This window comes from Helicoverpa armigera, chromosome 24, assembly GCF_030705265.1.
Source record: "Helicoverpa armigera isolate CAAS_96S chromosome 24, ASM3070526v1, whole genome shotgun sequence".
In the NCBI taxonomy this organism is placed as follows: Eukaryota; Metazoa; Arthropoda; class Insecta; order Lepidoptera; family Noctuidae; genus Helicoverpa; species Helicoverpa armigera.
In genome coordinates, this window is record NC_087143.1 from 9,850,994 (window position 1) to 9,875,580 (window position 24,587).

General features: G+C 37.0%; 1 protein-coding gene across 1 annotated transcript in view; it reads left to right on the forward strand.

The window, feature by feature from the left end:
• The window catches only part of LOC135118620 (uncharacterized), a 160,110-nt gene that overhangs the window by 15,774 nt on the left and 119,749 nt on the right, over nt 1-24,587 (forward strand). The window contains exons 3-8 of the mRNA XM_064041088.1: nt 877-1,014; nt 7,211-7,390; nt 11,744-11,914; nt 12,338-12,444; nt 12,886-13,010; nt 19,786-19,877. Coding sequence (XP_063897158.1) covers nt 877-1,014; nt 7,211-7,390; nt 11,744-11,914; nt 12,338-12,444; nt 12,886-13,010; nt 19,786-19,877 — 813 coding nt within the window. The remainder of the gene's footprint in view (nt 1-876; nt 1,015-7,210; nt 7,391-11,743; nt 11,915-12,337; nt 12,445-12,885; nt 13,011-19,785; nt 19,878-24,587) is intronic.

The following is a 24,587-nucleotide window of genomic DNA, read 5'->3' on the forward strand; positions in this document are numbered from 1 at the left end:
TTCAAATTAGCTAAGATTTAGACATATTCCTTCCATACAGTGTGAAACAACGTCTACGTCTTTTCGTGGATCGAAATTATTATCTCACAGGAACGTCCTGCACTATGCAATATCGATACAGTTTTACAGTAAAATATTTAATCTTCTTAGAACAAAACTCTTTCAGCTGAAGCAACCAAGCGAGTATTATTTCCCTCGAGGATCCTTCTATTTCTACCGCCAAATAATCTTTTAGCTCGCGTGTTTCCATTCATAATATAACATGAACCAACTGCTTTTGTGAAAGAATGTCTAGCGTATAATGTATTGCAGATAGAAGACTATTATCTATTATTATTTTAGGAAGACGGGCCATGACAAGGAGTTTCATTATATCGTGAAATATATTTCTGCAAAAAGATCCTCCAATCTGTATAAGGAAAATGTTAAGTTTTCTTTTTCTTGTTATACGAAAAGGTCCATTTTATTTTGCTCTCTTGTGTAAAATGTTTATTATTTGTATTCTGGATTTTTGTGAACCTTCATATGATTCAAACTGACTGATTCACTACTATACTTTGGAACACCGTTGCCACTGTTGTTCTGCTGAGTATGTGTGTTTGATTTAACGTTTTCAGACTTTTCTCTCATTGTTTTCCACTACCAAAAGGGCGTATACACATTACAGGCAATGATATCGCCACAGGTTAATGTCACTGCCCTAGTCCCAAATGTATTTTCTATGGGTCTATACATAGACGCATCAGTTTCCAGTTTTACGAGTTTACTTGAGAAAACGTTGCCGCTGCAGCGTAATGTGTAAATGCCCTTTGGTAGCAGCATCAAAGTCTCTGTGTGTATGTATATATGTATGCCTAACCTTACGTTCCCTTGCAGCAGGTGTTTGGCGAATGGGCTCAGGTGGAGGTGGTGGAGCTGGTGAACGATGGGTCGGGGCTGGCGTTCGGCATCGTGGGCGGCCGCTCCTCCGGGGTCGTCGTCAAGAGCGTGCTGCCGGGCGGCGTGGCTGACAGGGTATGTACATCATCCATCATCCAAACTTTCATCAGTAGTACTCGTTTCCTGTGGGAACTACTTTGCGTACCTGGATAAAAAGTCCGTCTGTAACCTGTAATATATATGTTAGCCTGTAATATTCCTCAATATACGGGCTAAATACTGAAATTAATTCAAATTGGTTTTGTAGTTTCTGAGATTACTGCATTCAAGCCGTTATAGCTTCACTCATAAAAGTGAGATAAGTTTACATGTAGGTAGTTCTGATATACATAGGATTTGAAGAGAATACGGTTTGAAGATTATAATTGTCAAGTCTGGTTCATAAGCCTAATTGCATAGATTTTTGTATGTAGCGTAAGTTCATGCTTGCTAGGTTTGTACAACACAAAACACACAAAACTGCTAGACTACGGTATGTTATATTAGGTGTTAAAATACAATAAAATTTTAAACTAATATTTAAAGAGTTGTACCTATACGTTTAGTGAACAACGCTAAATACTAAAGTTTCGCGAAAATCTTTCTCAAAACACCGCATTACTATGTAACTGTTATACTAAACAATAAAGCATAACACCAGCTTTTCAGTTTAACAACTAAAACAAAATCTACCACGTTTTGTACTACATTCTTGCAAGTTATTTCCACACGAGTTTCCACCCGAGTTTCTTCGCCATTTTCTCTGTTTTCGCGAAGCAGGGCTTGAACATTTTGCGCTCCGTAGAATTTTCCAGATTAATATGGTAATCGCGTCACCGAACGTTGCTTGCATTTAAAAAGACTGCCTTGCATTTTTGGAAAAAATTGAAATTTTGACGGGAATAAATATCCTGTGAATTTTTACTGAAAAAGACCAGAACAAATATCATCAGTTATCCTACAAGATTTTTTCCCCTTTGCTCTGCTTGATTATGCTAGAAAATTTAAGTTATGCAAAATTATTCAAATCCTTTTGGAGACTTTTCCTTTGTCACCTCTAGATAATAATTAAATCACACGTTTCTCTGACTAGTGTATTTTTTATGAATTATAAGAGAAACAGTTATGATACGAAACTTAATAACAATTTTAGCAGGAAACTGCAGATTGTAAAAACCCGCACCTGAAATGTGCAATTGTGCATGTATGATGAATTTATTAATAACCATCATTTATCATCATCCATCAAACAACAAACACTGTAGAGTTAATTTAGGTACTGCAAAATATCATATTTTACCCATCCTACAAAGCCACAGATCGCATACCACAGACAAAAGTTTCACGCCTTCAGTATTTCAGATTAAAATGGTAATCACGTTTCTGCAGCCAGCATCGCATTGTAATATGCAACTTGCTGAAAATATTCAATTTGACGGCAAACACTTGATGAAAACCCTGTTTGAGTTTCATATTAGGTTATTTCATTTTCATTCCCGAGGACGGAATTTTTATTCGTCAAAGCAGGAATATTAGGGTTTTAAAAATTCGCTTCTAAAGGATTCTTACGTGTTTTATTATGCTTCGTTTTACTGTTTTCTGGCTTATTGCCAGGCTCTGGTTCAGGGCAACTAAAGCCGTCTATCTTATGGTTTGTTGGCTATGCGAAGGCTAGAGTAAGTTTTTCGAAATATGGTGCAGTTTGCAGAAAGTTCGGAATTTGGGATAAACAGAAAGAAAGGAAAGAGTTATTTACTGAGCAACTTTTACAGTTGCACAGTTCTTGGATGTTTAACATTAGCAAAAGTCGAATAATGCATCTAAAAGAAGTATTATTTCTCCACAACTCCCTAAACCGGTATAGGTCTTTGGGGCATCTAAGTTACACTGAAAGAATACATATAAAAGCGACCTCTATGTGCTTATGTGAAAGTTAAAACTAGGATTGCAAAAACTGCGCTATTTTTCTCTTCTAAAATAACATTATACAAAACAGCAAAATACATAAATACCTAGCATGCAGCCACGCATACACTGCCAATAAAGACTATTCCGTAGCTCACTACACAATACCTACGCTACAATAATGGAGTTAGTGAACTTTTCCTATTCCAGTTAGCATGTCAATTGTCCTGACAGTTTTATTGATTCAGTTCCGTGCTGTGACGTCGACGCTTGCTGACAGCAGTTTGCATATTTGTTCGATGGTCGCTCAAATTCAGGCTATCCTAGTAAATTAAATATTAGTCTGTTTTCACGCCAAAACTATTGAGGCGATGTCAATGTTGGATATACTGTTATCCGGGTGACAGAAGTAGTTCCTCGGACGGAAAGTGCAAGTTAAGAAAGCCAGTTTTATTATGTAGCATTCGGAAGTGAATTAAATAAGTACCTACTGTGTTTATTGCAGTTATTATAGTTCCACAGAAGTAGTCAGAAGCCGTTCGGTGGATTTGAGAAAATTCTATAGAGCTTATTAAGTGATTAACGAATTTTCTGTTGTTGATTAATATGACTTAGAAATTACTTGTCTAGAGTTCATTTCAAAATTAAATATAAATATTTTGCAGAATGATTTGACTGAATACATGAAAACGTAGTTACCAAATATTCACAATACATTCCAACTTCTCAGGTCCTCCACTCCAAGTTCCCCCATCTCTTGAATACGTTCAGTTAATTGACCACGAACTAGTTGCACGATGTTCAGCACAACATGTCTGAATGTAGCTCCTAATTGTGCCCAACTTCGGTTCTGCATGTATGCGGGGGGAGGTAACTGTCTAGTCTCGAAACTTAATGATAGATAGTAATATTATAGATCTGAAGAGGTAACGCTTGTTTGAACGCACTTATCAAAGCTACTGAACCGATTTGAAAAATTCTAATTGCATATAGGCTGCTTTCTGGCTCCCAGACGAGGTGAGTGAAACTATTGGTGGAAGCTAGTCGAAGACAACTGTTATTGATAATTTCTTTCGCTACTATTATTCATATTACTACATAAACAAATATAGTTTCGTCTTTATATATTCATGATACCTATTGGTATTTCTAGTATACCAAAGATAGCTCTCGCACATCATCGCGTTTATAGAATTTTAAAAGTAATTCAACTTATTTATTTTTAGGTTAAAGACGGTCGACCTCGAGCTTTCACGGCTAATAAAATGAAACATCAAAAAATATTGATGAATCGAGACCTTCCTGAGGACGGTTAAAAAGTAATTTTATTACCGTCTGTAAAAGCCAAAGCTAAGAGCACTTAATGTTCTGCTTAACGGGTGTTTACAAACACCAGTTATCTCTTTCTTTCATACTAAGTTTCCTAAGAAGCCTGTCACTCTGTCTCTTTTTAAAAGTACTTTTTGAAATCGTTTTAATGTAAGTGTAAATCCGATGGATGGCTTTCAAACGGCTCGGAAGAGGGAATACATTTCGTCTCCAATTTAATGTGTGAAAGTGTCGTTAAAGATACGCGAACTGGGTCAAATGCTTCAGGATTGCTACTGGGAATTAATACCGATCTGTCCGAGATACGGTTGGAGAATGATTAGGTTGGACTTCTTTTAAAGTATTAATAAGACTTTTTAAGTCTCTTGATGGTCTCATGTGGTTTTGATTCAAAAATATTGTAGGCAGTGAAAGAGTAATATGTGTGCTATATAAGGCACTAGTGATATGTGAGATGACATCAAACAGAGAAGAATGGAAAAGGAAAACAAGCTGCGCTGGACCTAAATAATAAATTATGAGAAGATAACGATGTATTATATATATTTGCACAGAACAATTGTAATACATATGGTGTTCTCACCAAAGTTGATCACAGCACAGAAATTAATTCAAAGCAACTTTCGGTTTGGGAGACACGAGATTCTCATCAGGTTTAAAGCCAGTCAAATAAAGGGTTTGAAGCCAGTCGTGTATTCGTTTGTATTTGTGCAGAAGAAACGAAATGAGAGTGAAACAAATACTCGTAGTGAGCTCGTGTGCTTTGTCTACGTTAATGAAAAATCTGGAATGGTTTCAGTTGATTAGGTCCCCTTGTTGGTGCTGGCTTATTACTTTGTACGATGGATGGGATCGGGTTGGTTTACCTATTTAATTGTGTGGTAATGAAGTTGTAGCAAACGATTATGGGAGTTGTTTTAAATGTGTCAGTTGAAGATGCTGAAGTTTTACATAGTTATTTAGTTATTTAATAACTACTTATGTATTTAAGTAATTTTCAAAACAATATGTACCATATAATATGCTAGTTGTAAATAAGTATGTAGCAATGAGGTTGGCGTTTTAAGTAGAATCATCTAAATTTTAAAAGTTTTTGATCCCGTTGGAAGAATTTTGCTGCCGAATTAATCAAACTTACGGGTAAAATGAATACTATTAGGTAAAGAGATAACTTTAAATGGAAAAGGAAGAAAAAACATGCTACACAAACAAATGAAATTGTGCAGGCAAATGAAGTCTGGTAGAACTATCAGGACTGGTAGAATAAGCAACGCTCTTCACAAAACCAGCATTCTAGTTATATGGATAGCATGTACACATAAGAGGTTCCCGAATATTCATCAGGTAACTCCACTACAACAGTTTGCACTCGTGACCTGTATCCTGTATGTACAAGACTTGTGTTGATCCAAACTTGCCAAGTAAAGCGATTATGTTAAACGCGTGAGACGTAACTTTACTAGTAAGGGTATTTACTGGTACTGGTAGGTATTTGACTTCCCAGGGTATTTTCTTAGCAATCGAAAAACATGGCAAATCTTGTGGAAAAGAACCACCAATTGATATAAGACTTGGTATGGATATGAATAGAGAAGACTTTTCTCAAGTAAGGATAGTAATAGTCTTTGGCCGCATTTGGGAACGAGGTAAACAGCTGGTACACAGGTTGATGGATCATTTATCTAAGAAGCGATCGTGGGTAGCTCAATTGATTGGTCCCAAGGGAGATGAGTGCTCTTGCATACATGCGGGATAACTAAAGTAGTGACATTCATAAGAGCAAAGCCTAGGGAGTACAAAGAACCTACGAATTCTTAACCTTTATGTAAAAATATCTAGGTATTATATCTAATCTATATAATATCTAGGAGTATATTCTAGGTTTTTGTGTACTTCCTAGTTATTTGTTATATCAGCATATACAATATTCAAGCTCTGTCGTTAATTAGATGTAAGGGTTCTAATCGATCTGAATTACTTACTTCAGCATCCACAATACCTTGTTGTGTGTTGTGTGTGAACTCCAAATGATAATTATTGGAAAACAATTAACTTGTAATTAATTTATCGGTTAAGCGCACACATGTGGCTTTTATGATATAGCTATGCCCTGTTGTTTTGTGGTCGCATTGCTTGACTATATTTTTCTCTTCGTTCTTAAGTTAAACTTTATATTAAACTTTAATTACATACTCAAGCTAATAACTACGTGGATAAGCACATTGAAATAGAGAAATAAGTCTTTTAATTGAATACAAAGCATTAAATGTTGCAATGTTTATCATATCGTTTTCAAAATCCTCTTTGACATTATAACACTAAAATATGCTACTGTCAAAATTCTATTTCCTTCATAATCACACCCCATGTATGTTGACATAAATGACCTTTGTACGTAATGGGTTCTGTTGACTGTAAATAATACGTTATTCTGCTAGGGATGTTATTTGTCGGACATCAGGCTTTGGGTCTATTGTGAATGGAATACTTCAGCTGTGACCGCATAAATTTGTGTAGGGACCGCCCCTCGTACTCAATGGTCTACAACCGTGCTGCCTTTGTGCTTAACAATCGGCAAGGGTTTGTTTATATTTTTGCGGTTTAGAGATTTGTTTTTATTTTTGGAGTACATGGTTTTTTTATTGTAAGGATTTTGTACCAGTGTATCAGCTTTTAGCGTGATAGGTGCCTCAATAGGTGACATGCATGTACATCGAAGCGAGTGTTGGACAACCTGTCATGCTTAATGGTATCGTCTTGCCGTGATAACTAGGATGTCTTCCCGTCTTTTTTGTAAAAGTGTCAACAGTCATGTATGACACCTATTTATATCCTGAATGTTTTATTTCATATGCGCAAAGTGTCCACTATCTCATCTGACGGCAAGCCAAAATATGGTCAAAGATGGAGCACGTCTCCCTAGAAGTAAACTATTCGCTATGCACTTAGAGACCCAGGTTTTCAAGAAATTATCAGAAAACACCGTCTCATTCAGTAAACTCCACTCTTTCCCTATTATATTTTCCAAATTTTCTCAAACTCCCATTTCTTCTCACAGGATGGTCGTCTCCGCAGCGGCGACATGCTCCTACGCATCGGCGCGGTGTCAGTGGTGGGGATGTGCGCGCGACAAGCAGCGGCCGTCCTGCGGCAATGCGGCGCGTGCGTGCGACTGCTGGTCGCGCGGCCCGCAGCGTCCAGCGGCGTGCCCATGCCTGATACGAGACAGACTATGCAGGTGAGGAGGCAGACTATGTAGGTGAGAAAATAGAGGTGTAGTGGGAAGGGAGTTAGACTGGAAGCCGACCCCAACATAGTTGGGAAAAAGCTCGGGAGATGATGATGGGCAGGGCTGCGGGATTGTTCAAAAGAGTTTCCACGGCCATGGTACATAAAGGGCTTAAGATGGTACATGATGGGTTTAAGTCAGTAAGAGTCTGACAATCCCTCATCCTGCTAACTCACAGCGAGATCATTTGATGATTTCCCATTAACAAAAACAAGGTGTTGTGGGGAACTATACTTTATTTAGGGGCACCTCTCTCTAAGATATGGCGTAAATTATTGGCGTAGAGCAGTATATTGGAAATTGGATAAGTATGAATAATTGTATCATCCTCATGTGTAAGGACATACTCAATATTAATTTGTGTCCGTGGTGCACCCCATAGCGTCTAGCGGCGTGCCTATGCCGCTTATAATAGACAATCTATGCTGGTGAGGAAATAGAGGTGTAGAGGACTATACTTCGTGTAAAAGGCAATGTTTTTCAGGATATGTCGTAATTTATTACTGTACCAACATTACAAAAATACGGTAAATATGGTATGGTCAGCATCATCGTGATCATATCATCCTCATACTACTCGATTAACTTGATTACACTTGGGTTCATCGGGGGATATCTTCGTCTTCCGTACTTTTGGCAACACAGATTCTTCAGTGTTAAGAGTCCAAACATTTGAAGATAATGAACTATAACTTCTACAACTTACATCTCAAGTACCTAAATGCAGTTTTCCTGTATATTATGCAACACTGCAGCAAGTTTGTAAAAGCAGACATTGATTTACGAAACCAACAACATTATAACACACTTTATACCCACTTAACATTAAGATCTAGCTCAAACCCCACTAATTGACTCCCATTACAGACACTAGACCTATTTTAGCCAAGATTTGTAAATAATTCACGTTGAACACAAGGCTACATCGTACTAATTGGTGCACCTTGCACAAAAGCTAAGAAACTGCTGCCTCCAATTAAAGTAACTGGGTCGACGGTAAGTGACGGTTTAAATAGGGCCAGGTGTGAGCTTAGCTTTGACTTCTAAGAGGTTTAGACTTAGTTTTTGATGAAAGAAATGCAAGGTTTTTGAATGTAGTGCATGTCTTGTGTAGTTTTAAAACTGCATCATGTTTTATGAAAAGCTTGTTAACGCTTGGTTGGGAAAATAAAAGCATTATATTATGAGAATTTACAAAAAGAGTAATGACTTACCTAGGCTACGGTTGGATACCGAAACGCCACTCAATTTTAAGAACTACTCAATTTTCACTCTATCTCTGTCACACTTTTGGAAATTACAGCAGTAGATTCTTTTGAGTAGGTAATTCGATATAAGTCTCCAGTCAAAGGTTAACATTGTTATGAAGATCAGTGTCAAGCTAAAGAATGGAAAGCCGTATGGCGCTTACATCCCTTAACCTTTCATTTTTAGGGTTCCGTAGCCAAAATGGCAAAAACGGAACCCTTATAGTTTCGTCATGTCCGTCTGTCCGTCTGTCACAGCCGATTTACTCGGAAACTATAAGTACTACAGTGATGAAATTTGATGGGAATATGTGTTGTATGAACCGCTACAAAAATATGACACTAAATAGTAAAAAAAAGAATTGGGGGTGGGGCCCCCCATACATGTAACTGAGGGATGAAATTTTTTTTTTCGATGTACATACCCGTGTGGGGTATCAATGGAAAGGTCTTTTAAAATGATATAAAGTTTTCTAAAAAACATTTTTCTTAAAGTGAACGGTTTTTGAGATATCAGCTCTCAAAGTCGTAAAAAGTATGTCCCCCCCCTCTATTTTTATAACTACGGGGTATAAAATTCTAAAAAAAATAGAGGTGATGCATGCTAATTAACTCTTTCAACGATTTTTGGTTTGATCAAAGTATCTCTTATAGTTTTTGAGATAGGTTGATTTAACTGTAATTTACGGAACCCTTCGTGCACGAGTCCGACTCGCACTTGGCCGGTTTATCTTTTAAGTTTACATGTAAGTTTATTCCTATTCTAATATTTTGAGACGTGCAAAAACACAAAAAACAATCGCAAAATATCCAAACCAGATGAAACCCAAATGTTAAATGTATATTTATTCTTTTATCTCTTTCAACTCCGAAACGAAACGTTGTGGGCGTCCGCCATTTCTCATAAAACATTAATATTAAGACAGAATGATTATTCCGTGATAGATGTGTTTCTAAATGTTATTCAAATAAACAACAGAGACTGGAAACAGCTGGGCTTTGCGTCAATACGTCTTTATTGCCTAAATGTTACATTTTACTCAGATTCGCAAATGATATAAATATGAATGATGGCGGAGAAATTAGTGGCTCAGTTCCGGTAATAAATATACATAAGTAATAATTATATCTGAGAATGATGTAAATAGAAGTTATATAAGAGAAAGAAAATTAAGGTTATCTCCCAAAAAAGGTCCTATTTTTAATTAGTTTTAGGGGAAAACGGGACCTTATTAACTTCACTGTCCATCTGTCACCAGGCTGTATCTCATGACCCATTACGGTAAGAGAGTTGTTTTCACAAATGATGCATTTCTGTAGCCTTTATAACAACTTGGATGAAAAAAGAAGGAAAGAAATTTAAAAAAAATTAAACAAAGATCACGTTTGTTGAAATTAGAGTTTTGGCCGTTCTATATACATTAATAATACTATTATTTTTTATATTATTATCATCATCATCATCTCAGCCATAGGACGTCCACTGCTGAACATAGGCCTCCCCCTTAGATCTCCACAGATACCTGTTGGATGCGACCTGCATCCAGCGTCTTCCGATTTTTTTATTTACCGTCACATTAAATAAAGTTATATAAATTAATTAAAAACCAAAGTTTTTCGATTTCCCGACATCAATAGTCTTCTCAATCTTACTTTTATATTCCATGGAGACTTTGTCATTTATACTTCGTAACATCGTGTCGTGAAATAATTTCAGAGCAGACAGGTGTTTTCCAAGTAAAATACCTTGTTTTGAATAAAACACGAGTTTCCTTTGACACGATTGAATGTATCTTTTTGATCTGACACGCGCCAGCTTTTGGTATTTCATACTGTTAACAAATACGTATTGATCTAATAGGAGTAGCTACTTTTGGTATAGCCAATCTGTTTGACAGGATTTTATTTCAGGATATTTTCTAAGAATATATTTCTGTTGGTTTTGGGAAATCGCGTTTTATTTTTTCTTTGTGTTGCTTCTAAAGATCTTGATATTTGTTTGCTTTTTTCTCTTTAAAAAAAACATGTTTATTCGCCAGATTTTTCCAGTTATTCTTCGCGTTTTATGATCAAACTTTCTTTCTACCAAATAAAACGACAATTTTAACCCATCCCAAAATCTATTCACGAAAAACTGCCTACCTTTATTCAGTCACCTCAACAATGGCTCAAAAGTACTTCAACGTTCCCTAACGTCAAGTGACGTCAAAATTTCGACGTCATTAACAGTGGATTCACACTGGCGGATTTTCCGCTCGGTTTATTAACGGTTAAGAAAACTGTAATAATAAACTGTGTATACGCGCGAGACACTACGAGCGAAAAAAATCTGACGCCCGGTTTTTGTTCCGCTACCACGAATGGTGTCGCTCGCAAAAAGCCGAGCGGAAAATTTACCAGTGTGAAAGTTCTGTGAGAGAATTTGAGTGTTATACAAAGACAGGTAGTTCTGAGACGCTCCGCGTAATTGACGAGAGCGAGCTATTAACGCGACATCCGTCTCGTTCCCGGAGACGCCACTTCCGAGGGATGTGACGTAATTGCGTCAGCTATCCAAAGAGGGATGTTCTGTTTTTGAATTACGATGAGATGGCTGAAGGTGTTTTAAAAGGTAGTTTAAGTAAAGAATTTATGATTACGCTGATTGGTTTTTGAGATCAGTATAAAGTCATATTTTTTACTGATAATGCTTGGGACACTGTTAACGAGCTCTGCTTAGAACCTAAGTGATCCTAAGTGAGAGCTAAGTGTTCTGCTGCCCAGCAGTAATCTAATTTGAAGTACACTAAGCAGCTAAGTAATTGAGTGTTTGTTATGCTATTACGGTCAAACCAGTAATAGTACTCATATACCTAGCATTTGACATGGAGAAACTATTCGGATTTAAGACATTCTTTCATTCGACTCCAGGAAATAGCAAGTCTTTAAAGATGCATAAAATCGATCAGGATTTTCTAAAAATATGAACACGAGTAGTTTATTTGTGACCTTTCTGGGAATAAGATTCTTTTCACACCAGCAAAAACATATTACTAACTTGCCTATTTTCCCACAGCCTCTAGGAGCAACTCCAGCACCAGTGGTACCATCACGTCTCCTAGCAGACCCCATAGAGTTGGAGCGTCGGTTATCAGAAGCTGGTCATGATGGGTTCGGAGCGCTTTGTGAGGACACATCACCACCGTCCCCGCCACCTACTATCATTGAAGAAAGGCTGCATCATAGGGTAAGAGTAAAACCTTAGAAATACCTCTCAAGGATATTTTCATCGAATACACATTACTCTGAACCTTTTTCTTCTGCACAAAACGGGTCCATAGATTATACGTAAGCTAATATCTCGTATCACAAGTTAGAAGCCAGAAAGTCTCCCAACTAGTCTTACTAAGGGTAACTGGGTTGGGGAAGTCAGATAGGCAGTTGTTCCTTATAAAGCACTAGTACTCAGCTGCACCCGGTTAGACAGGAAGCCGATCCCAGCATAGTTGGGAAAAGGCTCGGGAGATGATTGGTCTTTAGATGTATACTTACCTAAGGATTGGTCGAATTGACCTGCTACTTTTTGACGACTAACTAAACAAAAAGGTATTTCTTCCAAAAACTCCCAAAGCCATTCCTCGTCGACCCTACTAAGATTATCACCTTACAGCCGGTGGCGTCAATAGTGGCAGTGGTACCTCGCGGTGCGCTCGCGCCGTCTCCTCGCCCGCCCGCCTTCGTGCCGCCGCCGCCGCAGCCGCAACCACCTCCTGTCAGGTAAGGATTCCTCCTTCCCTACTGAGGAGTTGCTCCTTTAATAGGTCCTGAGGTTTTTAACTTGTGGCAATACATGCTTAGGAGATATTTGTCGCAAGGAATTTATTTCATTAAGAAACCATCGGCATGTACCTCAAGATACAATTCAATTCCATGGTCTCCCATCTGCCAAAAATAAGATAATAAGTTAATTATTATACCTTCCTCCAAGTTCGCGCCAATTAACTTTGCATTTCTGAAGTTCGACAGTTTCCATTTGACTCCTTGCGCATTTGTTTGTACAGATCTTGATGAGAAGCTTTAACTCATCCAAAGGCACTTCACAATAATCAAAAAAACATTTTTGCATATGCAGGCGGCAATGGCTAACTTCAGAATTACAAACTTAATTATCACTAACTAAATCTTCACATTACATAACCCTGACATCACATCCACCAGGTTACCCCTAGACATGGCAGTCCGTGGCACAGGGGAACCGGAGACGCTCAGCTATGATGTGGAGCTGAACAAGGACTCCGCTCTAGGACTTGGCATCACCGTCGCTGGATACGTTTGTGAACAAGGTACGTGGCAATATGTAAAATTATAAGAGTTTTATAAGTTTCTGTGAAATTGGACTAGTTGAGATATCTTAGGGTACGTCTACACGGTGCATGTAGCTGGAGCAAGTTAACTTGCGCAAGTGACAAGTGACAATAGCACGCGAGTCGTTAGACCCACACGGTTTTAAAATGCATTTAACCTGCTCATGTGCCTCAACATCTGCAAAAACCGATAGATGCACCCTTATAGTACAAGATATGGCTAGATAATTATCCAAAAAACTATTCGCCTTTTTATTTACTCCTGAAAAAAATCGACGTCAAAAGTGTTTGCTCATAACTTTTACTAACTTTTTCAAGTGAAATATAATATTACACATAATGTTACGAAAGGCAAACTCTGTCCATGACATCATCATGTGGAAATAGGTAATTTTGTGATTATATAATGTAAATTAGGCATAATTGGAGTGTAAGATGACCCAAGTAAAAAAAAAAATCCTCTTTTATATGTATTTATCAATCAATATTTCAAGTCACTGTCACACCCAAGATCTTATAGCCCTCATATCAACTACAGCATAGATTACAGATCAATCAAGTCTTGTCCTCAAATGTGACGGTCATGGGCATCCATTTACACGCTGATCCGTGCCTCGTTAACTTGTATGTGAGGATGTCTATCCATCATGCGATGTGATGTTAGGAGTCAACAATCTTGGCTAGCTTAAGCTGTCTTGTGGTGAGGGGATATGAGAATTTCATAGTTGGAGTGATTGATTTGGTTTTTGAATTAGGTATTCTAGGTTAATATTACAAACTCGAGTAATTGTGATACAACAAGGTCAAATAACTTCAAAATATTTTCAATTATTTCAAAATTTACAATTTTCTTATTGTCTATTTCAAACAAAAACCATTCATGGGGCTCTTGCACAAAAATGGAGCTAACGTTTCAATTGGTCCGTTCTATGTGTTGTGGCCGCCTTCACCTAAACACCATTATTTGACTACATATGTAGTCAATTTGTACTCTAGTTTAACGCCTAGCCACAAAAAAATTGATCAGGTATATTTCCATAGCTCCACTCTTTAGTTTAAAAGCTCTTAACTATAAAGTTTCTTCACACTATAAATAAAAAGAAACATAGCGTGTCCACCACAGATTAGCTCGAGACAGTAACTTACTGAACAAACGACCACCTATCGAGAGGCAACGTATTTATACGTTAACATTACTTAAATGAGATTAAATTCTACAAACAGATAACATCACACCTTTGCAAATTGGCTTAGAAGTACTCAGGAAGTAATATGGAGGTCCCTAAAGTAGAAAATTTTATGAGTCACGCCAGTAATTGAAAAGTAGCAATCATAATTAAATATTTTACCCTAAAATTATATTACTTTTGATTTGGATAGTGATTAAAAGTTCAAAATAAAACATGACTCGTGTAAGTCGTGCCATTTTGTCTATAACTCTACTAATATTATAACGAGGAAAAAATCGAATTTTTGTTTGTGTTTTTGTAATGGATAAACTCAAAAACTACTGGACCGATTTAAACAATCTTTTAGCATTAAAAAGCTACATTATCCGCAAGTAACATATATTTTATCCCAGTACGGGCAGTAGTTCCTACGGGACGCGGATGAAACCGCGGTAAAACGGCAAGTTAACAGTATAACTATTTTACTCTTTTGACCTACAGAAGGCTCGACAAATACAATTCTCTCAACTCAAAGACCATTCTCGTAAATCGTATAACTTGGAGCCACCCTGAATATTTAATAAACACTCGGACAAGACAGACAGACAGTTAGAAATAGCTGAACATCTATCTAGAGGTACAATGTAGCAGACGGCCCGTGAAGAGAAGGCAGTTATTCTGACTGCCCTAGATACGCTAGACAGAGTATGTAGCGAAATATTTGGGCCGAACCTTTGTTTACTAAGTTTCATAGTTTCTGTCACCAATCAGTTTATTCAAGGCTTTTTACACTATAGTTATATTTTGGGATATGGTGCTGTTGTAATTCCAATACAATTGATTTTGTTGTAAACATAAGTAAGATTATGTATTAAAGAAAAATATAGTTTGGTCTCCATCTTTTACCTTATATTACTGTTCTCTACGAATGTATTTAAATTTTGAAGAAAAATTAATATACTCTTCTTTTCAAAAGATGAGTAGATAGACCTAGGTAAGTATACCTTCTTGTGAAAATAAGGGCTTTCACTTTTTCCTTAAAATCTCTTACTTAAATAACGCCCGCAACAGCATAAAATCTGAAGTGCGCAGTCCTTACAACGTGGCTCCTTAGAAAAAAGACTTTTTGAGGAAAACTGAACAAAATGGAGGAAAAACGTTTCACATTTTCCGTGGAAGTAATTTGCGGTGTTCAGATAGCGGGTAATGGCGTATGTACAAACAGACAAACGTACTGAAAGGGCCCTGTTCGTGAATTAAATGTAGGTACAAAGGACCTCTGATTTCATTAGCTATTTGCAAGCACGAATTATTTTGTGTTTACTGGTTACACGCAATGGGGGCATGGAGTACTGTGTTATCTTTTAAAAGGAGATGACGAAATATTACTAAGAATTCGTTGTTCATCTGTCATCATGCTCTATATTGTGAACCGTGGTAGCCACATAGTTTTTGTAGTAGCCACATAGTGTTTTGTATTTCTGTATCTGCTATAACAACAAATACTGAAAACTAGAATAACATCAGTATTTAAGGGGCCTCTCGTATAATAATTGTGATTTTGTTCGTGCTTTTCGTGCGCAAATCGGACACGCTCTTGGCTTGTTATTTAAAGTTATAAACTACTCCCAAGAAATAAATGAATTCATACCGGAGTGAAACTTAGCGATTACTTTAATAAACTCATAAAAATAACGACTCCAACTAAGATGAAGTTTCGTCGACTTTTTAATTGCTTCTACCTGAAGATGATGGATGAAAGGAATAAGTCTCAAGGTATCAGTTACATCTTTCAGACCACTCTGTCGGAGTGCTTTGATGAAGCCGATCAAAGGGAAGCCGCTTTGGTCCTTTTATACGGTCAGATTAGGAATTAAATACTATAAATCTTTTTGGTATGAGAGGTTTGTTTGTAATTTCAGAAGTTGGTTGAAAAAAGGAAAGATTTTTTGAGACATTAAAACATATTTACTTTGACGTAATAATTAGCAACTATGTACGACTTGACACGGATGCAACTTATACCATCATTTATAGATGGAAAAGGTCATTGATGATGTACGTACTAATGTAAAGAATCTCACTTTAAGAAATAAACATTAACTAAAGAAAGTATGCCAAAGAAGCATGGAGCGTAGCCTGCTCAACATACGGCTTAGCGACCGGATACGCAACACCATTATCCGGTCCAAGACGGGCATACTCGATGTGGGCAATAAGTCTGCAAAGTTGAAGTGGGATTGGGCGGGTCACATCTGTCGAATGCACCCGGACAAGTGGGCCAATATTACCACAAAGTGGATCCCGGAGGATGGAAGGCGACCGAGAGGGAGACCAAGGAAACGCTGGAGGGAAGACTTGGACAGCTTCCTCTCGGACTGGCCTCAAGCAGCGATGGATAAAGAAAAGTGGAAGGCTTTGGGGGAGGCCTTTGCCCAGCAGTGGGACAGCATGGGCTAATTAAAAAAAAAAATAATAATAAAGAAAGTATTTTTCTTATATCTTGAATTTTAGATCCCCTAGAAGAGGAATATAGTATAAAGATTTCTGAAGATCATCCAAAAATAATTCGCTGAGAAAGCAAAATGAAAACGGAACCTAGCCGAATTCACTTGAATAGATAGCAAAACTTGATAAAATCCATGACCGCAAAATCTAAGCCTCTCTTTGTTGACCGAGAGGAATCTGAAAAGCTCTGAAGCGTAATGGATCCACCCTACAATACTATTGACAATATTATAAGAATTCATGCATTATTCTTTGTTAGTGAGGTTTTAGGGTTCCGTACCCAAAGGGTAAAATGGGGCCCTTTTAATATGAGTTTCCTGTCCGTCTGTCACCAGGCTGTATTTCATGAACCGTGATTGTGAGATAGTCGTTTTTAGAGCTGATGTATTTTTGTTGACGCTGTAACAACAAATACTGAAAACTAGAATAAAATCTATATTATTATTTAAAAGTTAAACTGTACTTAATATTAATTATTAACATCTGTAAATCATCATCAACAAGCGAATAAATATTTTGAGTTTACCTTTTAAATAAATATTTGAGAAGGTCTTCCATACAATAAACGTGTCTGCTCGTTTTTCATCCGATTCGGGCTTTGCCAGTTTTTTAGAAATACCCTGGTTCGGAAAAACTTTTGGGCCATTTCCTTGATGTATGCAGACGTTATGATCGTTGAGCGAAAACGTTACTTGAGGAGAAATTTTCTTTGGGACTTTTTATGGAATTTTGAAGGATTTCTGCAGAGTTATGGTCTAACTTTTTGAATTAAGACTCCTAAAGATGAAGTTATGGGTGTCAATGTTTTCTTTAAATAATGTGTCTGTTGTAATTAGTAATTAGTTCGAAGACACAAATATCTTGGAAAAAAAATATCATCAGGATAAGCTAGACCTGTGTTATGCCTGATGAGGCATATACTTGACCCCGTTGCAAATCAGTGTTACATATTTAGACTGTCTGAGTGGATTTCTGGATGATGCAATGACAAAATTCTCACAGAAAACACCACTGATATTAAAACAGCTGTAAAGAAAAATATTTTCACTATAAAAATGAACTCCGAAAATAGCAAAGTAAATTCAACTGCAAATCTATACTATCAGAGCTCAAAATTGCAAAACTTTTCTTAAACACAAAAGCCAGATCCAAATTAGAACCTGTGGAAGGTTTTTCATCATTGTTCATTTGGCGAAAGCTCGGTGATCTGGAAAATCAATTTCATTTGAATTTCGAACGATGAGATTTTTCTTTGAACTTACTTGATTACAGTTAAAGGTCAATCTTAGTTAGTCTGTCATCAATTTCACTCTTTTTGGATGAGTTTGCTTTATTACGTCTCGTCCCATCGTTAATATTTTATAGACTTGTTTCAGCATCTTTTTCAGTACTTTTGTTAACCTTCTAAACAAAGATAACTGGGTTATGCTAGATAGTAACAGTAAAATTAGTTTTAACATTTTCTCACAAACACAAAATGCAAATAATCGTAACACTCGCAAGCAAGCTAAAGACATTAACACCACCAACTCCAATTAACCAAGCAATAGAAACTACTAACACAAACATAATATACTCAACAATAGCCCACAAGAAAGCAATAACAGTACTTATGTTGCCGGGTGTACGCAAGTGGTAATAAACAATAAGAGCGTTGTACACCCCCGAGCACAGGTCACGCGTCGCCAAAGTTTTCTAATATGGGAGCGACTGGGTGAAATTGACCCTTATCGCTGATATATTGAAGGGTTCGAGATAAGACGAGGGTATGTGAAGGGTAGGACGTAGTTGACTAAGGGTTAGACGAAAAACAATGTACCCTCAAACAAGCCAGTGTTCATACGATGAAAGGGCTTACCGCAAGTTTTGATTAGGTTAAACCACTTCAATGACTGGTTTGAATATGAAGGAAGTTCTGACTTAATTAATGAAAGGATTGAGGAATTTTGAGAACTAAACGATAGTCTAGAATTTTAATGAAATGTGCTCAACATTATGAAGAAAGCCAATGATACTAATCTAAATATTAACGAGGTAAATGTATGTGAGCATGTTAACTGATCCTGGGGAGTTAAACCCTAAGCCAAATTAGGTACAGCTTTAGAAATCAAATCTAATTTATGCATAAACTTAAAATAAAACATTACAATTAGGGAAAGGATTATCCGTTGAACTAGAGTGGATTATAGCAACGAAAAGATTTGAAATTAATACTGCGTGGGTTGTTGTGGCCGTAGTCATATTGAAGTTCAATCAACAAATTATTAACAGGCAATGGCTTGGAAATAACTCCACAATAGGAAGTGATTCTATCTATAATTATTTTGAACAAACTATTATTATTGTTGAAGTTTTTACGATACCCGGCATTATCCATTAGCATATCATCGGCATCAGCATATAGCATTAAATTATAGTCTTTCTACCGTCGAAGCATCAAAACCAGGGCTTCGATACATCAATTCCATCACATTTAATCCATCCGTTATACATACTGAAATCGACAAGCAATAAAACTCAACCAAACCTACTTAAAGTAAGCCTATTGCATGATTAACGACATTATCATGCATATAATCTAAACCGATAGTCGATAACATATCCACTTATTAAGCTTTACATACCCGATCACTTTGATGTAGGCCAATCTATCTAGTCCTTCACAGATCTGCCGATAGTCGGCTAACTATCTAGATAGGCTAACTTAGCTTTCAGAGAACTCGCTAAGCCATCTCCGATAGACAGTGAATCAATGTTTTGGTGAAATCCGATTTCTGTGTGGAGTGAAACTGAATGTGATTTATCTATTTGTTTTAAGTAAATGGTGAGGTATTAAATCTTATGACGTGATTTTCACCTACCCTTTCACTACTAGAGACTACAGTTTTAAGACACGGTTGCCTCTGTTTACATAATTTTGTTGTTAGTGTCTGTTCAATTTATTTCCATGTGCAAAAAAGATTCGTTTAGTTTTGTTTATGGAAGGTAGCCTTTATTTTATTTTTATAGAAGATAGATTTTTTTTTTATATAAGATTCAATTCCAAGCTTGAACTCAATGTATATTTTTGTTGACAGAGGAACTGAGTGGCATCTTCGTGAAGAGTATCAGCGAAGGCAGCTCCGCAGACCTGTGCGGCAAGATACAAGTCAACGACAGGATTGTAGAGGTGAGTGAATGATATTTACTATCTTGCAAACTTGAAATTGTCCTAAAAGTCGTACATTTTTGCAAACGGCTCAGGAGACTTTTTTATTTTATAACAAGAACTGTATGCCAAATAAGTGCCCATCAGCAAATAACCTACATATCTACAAGTTCTCAGCCTCTATCAAATGTTCAAAAACATTCGTATATTTAGGAGCCACTATTTTTTGGACTTAAATACCTTAAAGTTTAAAGAAACTCTAATCTATAACTACACCAGTCTTAAATATTGATGAATTTGACAATTTTTCTAGATAATCGTACATTTCATCTTACTTTAACAACACTTACATTTTCAAGCTCGCCTTGCACAGATGGGTTCCTAGAACAAATGGCGCCCACCGTGAGACAGCGCAAATAAATCGCGTGGCCATGTGTTGAAGTAAAAATATTGATGCAGAAAATACACTGTTGCATTTATAGCGCCAATTTGTAACAGTCAACACACGCAAATTGGATGCACTCGTGTTCCTAGATGCAATAGATAACTTTGTAGGGAAAACAAAAGAGAATGGAGATATGGCTGGCGTAGATATAGTAACGAAGCATTACTTTGATGAGTTCTATCGTAAAACCCGTCATCTGTAAGTTAATATTCGCTATAAAGTTGGAGTCCTTTCAGTTTAGTCGGATAGCAGATGACTACCAATAAATGTAGCAACAATATAACCAACACAATACAGTAACTGGGTAACACAATAATACCCGGCTTCTGACTATGTCCTGGGTTTCTGACTATCCGTTACGTCAACGTCAATCAACAAATGACAGTTGTGCCTGACAGTTTTCCGACATACGGACGAGTCTCAATATGCAATGCATGGGTATCCATGCCCAATTAAAACTTCGATCTAGCCTCTATAAGCCACGAGCCACCAGGATTAGACTTTAGCTAGTAATTATTAAATAAATTAATTGTACCAGATCCCTCAGTGTCCCAATTTAAGTTAGTTACATGTAAGCTAGTCTCCATCACAATCGAGATCATATGACAAAGTTCTATCTCGTATAGTTTAACTATGTTGATGACATCAGAGCTAAGCAATAAAATAAACTCCGCTGTACTTACATTGGATAGCTCCATTAAACAGTGAGCAATTTCTAGTTATTCTTCTATTTCTATTTTTCTATCCCTTTCACGAGTATTGTGACCTGAATTTCTCGTTGCATCATTTCCTTGCACTATTCTGTCATCTGTGTTAAATTGTGTACGGTCTTTTTCGAATCGAGTGCGGTTTTTGATTGCTAAAAGAAAATCTATTGGAAGGTTGAAATAAAGTTCAAAATAAATAAAGTCAACCGCTTACCGCAAAGCGCTTGAGCGCTCGCGAAATGTGGTTAACTTTTATTTATTTTTGACTTTATTGCCTTCGTCTTCTTTTATATAGTTAGACATTTTATGTTTTATTTATTCATTGCCAATCTGGTGTATGCTGATTAATGATTGAATGTCCAATTTTATGTTATTCTAAATTACGCAACTACTACTATTACTATGAGTACGATTTCACGCTACCTGGAAATCTAAATCAGAATTGTATGCTGTCGACCCCCAGATAGCATTCTAACAATCTAATATAGAAATATATACGTATATACATATAAGTATAGACTATATTGTACCTTAAATAGTAATAACACCAAACCCTTTAAACAGAAACAGAATAAAATGAAATACAGATACACATCACAAGCTCTGAAAGCAATGTCAATACAAATGAAAGTCTAAACAAGTCCAGCAAAGAAACGCAAACCAACAATTTCCATTACACACCCTGCTGCGAAGCGATTAGCCGGCTGATTTGTCACGGCTGACACTCGGCCATTGATGTTTTCATTCCATTTGCTGACCACACTGCAGGAATTGCAGTTACGATGCGTTTTATTGCACTTCGTTTGTTGCTATTGTTATTGGATACTTTATAGTTTTTAAACAGTGCTCTAGTTTATAAGGAGTCTTGGTTATTTAATCATTTGTTTTGTTTCGGGGAACAGTCTATGGATGTGCTACCCTTAAGTCATCTCAAGATGTCTTATTACATCATTATCTTCCTTCCCATATCCAAATTTTATTTGAAGCATAATGAGTTTATTTTATTCTTTGTTTCGTATGATTGCAGACCAAGGAAAGGTTCCAAATTTTGTTGAAATGCCTAGGCACCGAACGTCGTGATATTACTATTTATTTACTTAATGCTTTCTTTTTACCTTATTTACCAGAGCAGGCATGGTATTTATCTTCTCTTAGTAAACTCTAAAATACTTCAAAACTTTATATATTTCCTTCCATTCCCACTACTTCAAAATAATTTATTTCCTCAACACATTAAGACATTTTTCCACCACATTCAACCCTGCAGCTGGCCACTAGTGACCAGTCACGCTCCTGTGACGGGGAACCATTAGTGTGACTAATTTGTCACGCAGCGACATGCACTGTGAAGTTTCACATCGATATACTTGATTCACGAGCGTGTATTGTGGGGGCGGGGTCCTGCAGTGTAGGGTTGATTGATTCGCTTGGTTACAGTCGATGGTCTTTTTTGTGGGGTCTTTAAGTTGGTTTTGCAAAGAGTGTGGATTAGTTGTAAGATCCTCTACATTTCACACCTACACCAAGTTTGCAATAGTGATTTTGAATGTTGATATATATCTTTGCAGACGTTTTGCACGAGAGGTACCCCTAAAGATCGTCATGAGGAAAAGAAATTTCTGTTAGTCCCGCAAACACGGTTCAGTCTTTCTTTTGAGTCAAATGAATGTGTTGCTCACTTTTACTTCAGTAGATTTTTCCTCACGTTCTTTTCCTTAAACAAGAATTACAAGTGAGTTTCCTGGTCCAATTAAGTCTTCACGCATCCTTGCACACAAAGTAGAAGTACATTGAAAAGGCTTAAAACTTTCTTGTCGTGTAATGTAGCCGCCGTATCACATAACAAGCTAGGAACAGCATAACTTTTCGCAATTTAAAGGACTTCCTGTATCAAAAGTTGGTCGCCAGAAACTCGCCAACTTCATTTCGTTTATAAAATAATTTCCTGAAAGTCTGAAGTTTCCTTGGATTCCGCAAGTTTGTTTTCCCGCGAAATTATCGAATTTTACATGTACTTTGTTACCTTTATAGGGATAATTGGGATTCTTTCAGGATTATTGATCTTCATGCCTTAACGTGAAATGACTCTCAATTTATATCCTGATATAAGCAGCTAAGTTCTGGGCATTATTCGATTCTATTCTCTCCCTTATGTCACATTGTGAAAGTATTTTTTTGTTAATCTGTCACTAATTCTTTCCATGATATTAGTATTTTAGTGATCAGACAAACCTGAAATCGCTTCAGTAATAACAGCCAGTCTTCACAAGGATAATTACTTATCATAATTCCCCCATCCTATAATTATTCCCCACACATTTCCTCCACGGATGCTCGCTTGCCACGCGTGCTTTACCCGTTGCGGTAGGAAGTGATTATGAAGAGCATTAGCTTAGCACGCGATGTTCCTTGATTGGTGTGAACGGAGTTGGGAGAACAAATTAAAGCTAGGAATTTCTAGTAGAAAGGAAGACAATGTTTAGTTCCTTAGTTATAGTAAATGTGAAAGTAACTCCTTCTTGTTTATGAGTCAATCGATTGAGATGCATTTTCGCATGTAGATAAGTGGTTGTTGGAAAGACGAGATTTGATATACTTTTTATGCACTTTTAGGACGTACAGACGACATCTACATACTTCAATCTGTCAAATTTCTTCAATAGACCTTCAACCTTACTACTGTAGAGGAAGGTTGATGTTCGATAGGTAATTTGACTGATTCGGTTAGCTTGACCGGCTGGACTTTTTACATAGTTCCCTTTTGGACGTGCACGAAGTCGCGGGCAAAATCTAGTCCTCTTTTATCATTATTGCCTACTGTTATTTCAATACTCATTTCTCCTTTTCCAAACACACAACCGGACATACATGAAACAAATATGAGGTGATTACCCATACCACTAGCGTTAGCACGCGATGTCTTGCCTTGATTGGCGTTACCAGGAGCTGTGTCGTGAGGAAACTTGTAGGACATTGATCGAATGTGGAATTAGTGCGTGCGGTAGGTAATACATTGGGAGGTTAGTTAGATATTAATCCTTGTAGAAACGCGAAGATGTAGTGTCTAATTATGGGTTAAGATGGGCCGTATTTTTATGTGAGTGGAAGGTTTATCGAGGTGTATTGTTTTATGTTACTTGTGATAATAATATGACAGTAGATAGAAGAGTATGCAAGGAAAAACCGTGCTACGCTGACCCGAAAATTGGAATAAAAGCAGGTGTTACATATCCTAGAATTATGTTTAATCTCCTAATAAAAATAGTGATGATTTTTGTATTTCTTAGTTCCAGTATTATCCTTCCATTATACTCCGATAGATAACTGTACTAAACCCTAATGACAAAAACAAATAAATCACCCACCAAAAATCCTAAAGCAACAAATCACGCAATCAAAAGCTAAACAACCGAAACGAATCGATACAGAATCGTATCATCGTTAGTAAACTCTAAAACAGTATCGAATACTATAACTCGATCAACGCCCTCCCGACCTCTAGTCGTCTAGATGTCAAATCTGATTAGTCGACTAACTTTATATCTACAATCTTCGCGTCACCCTTTACCCGTGTTGACC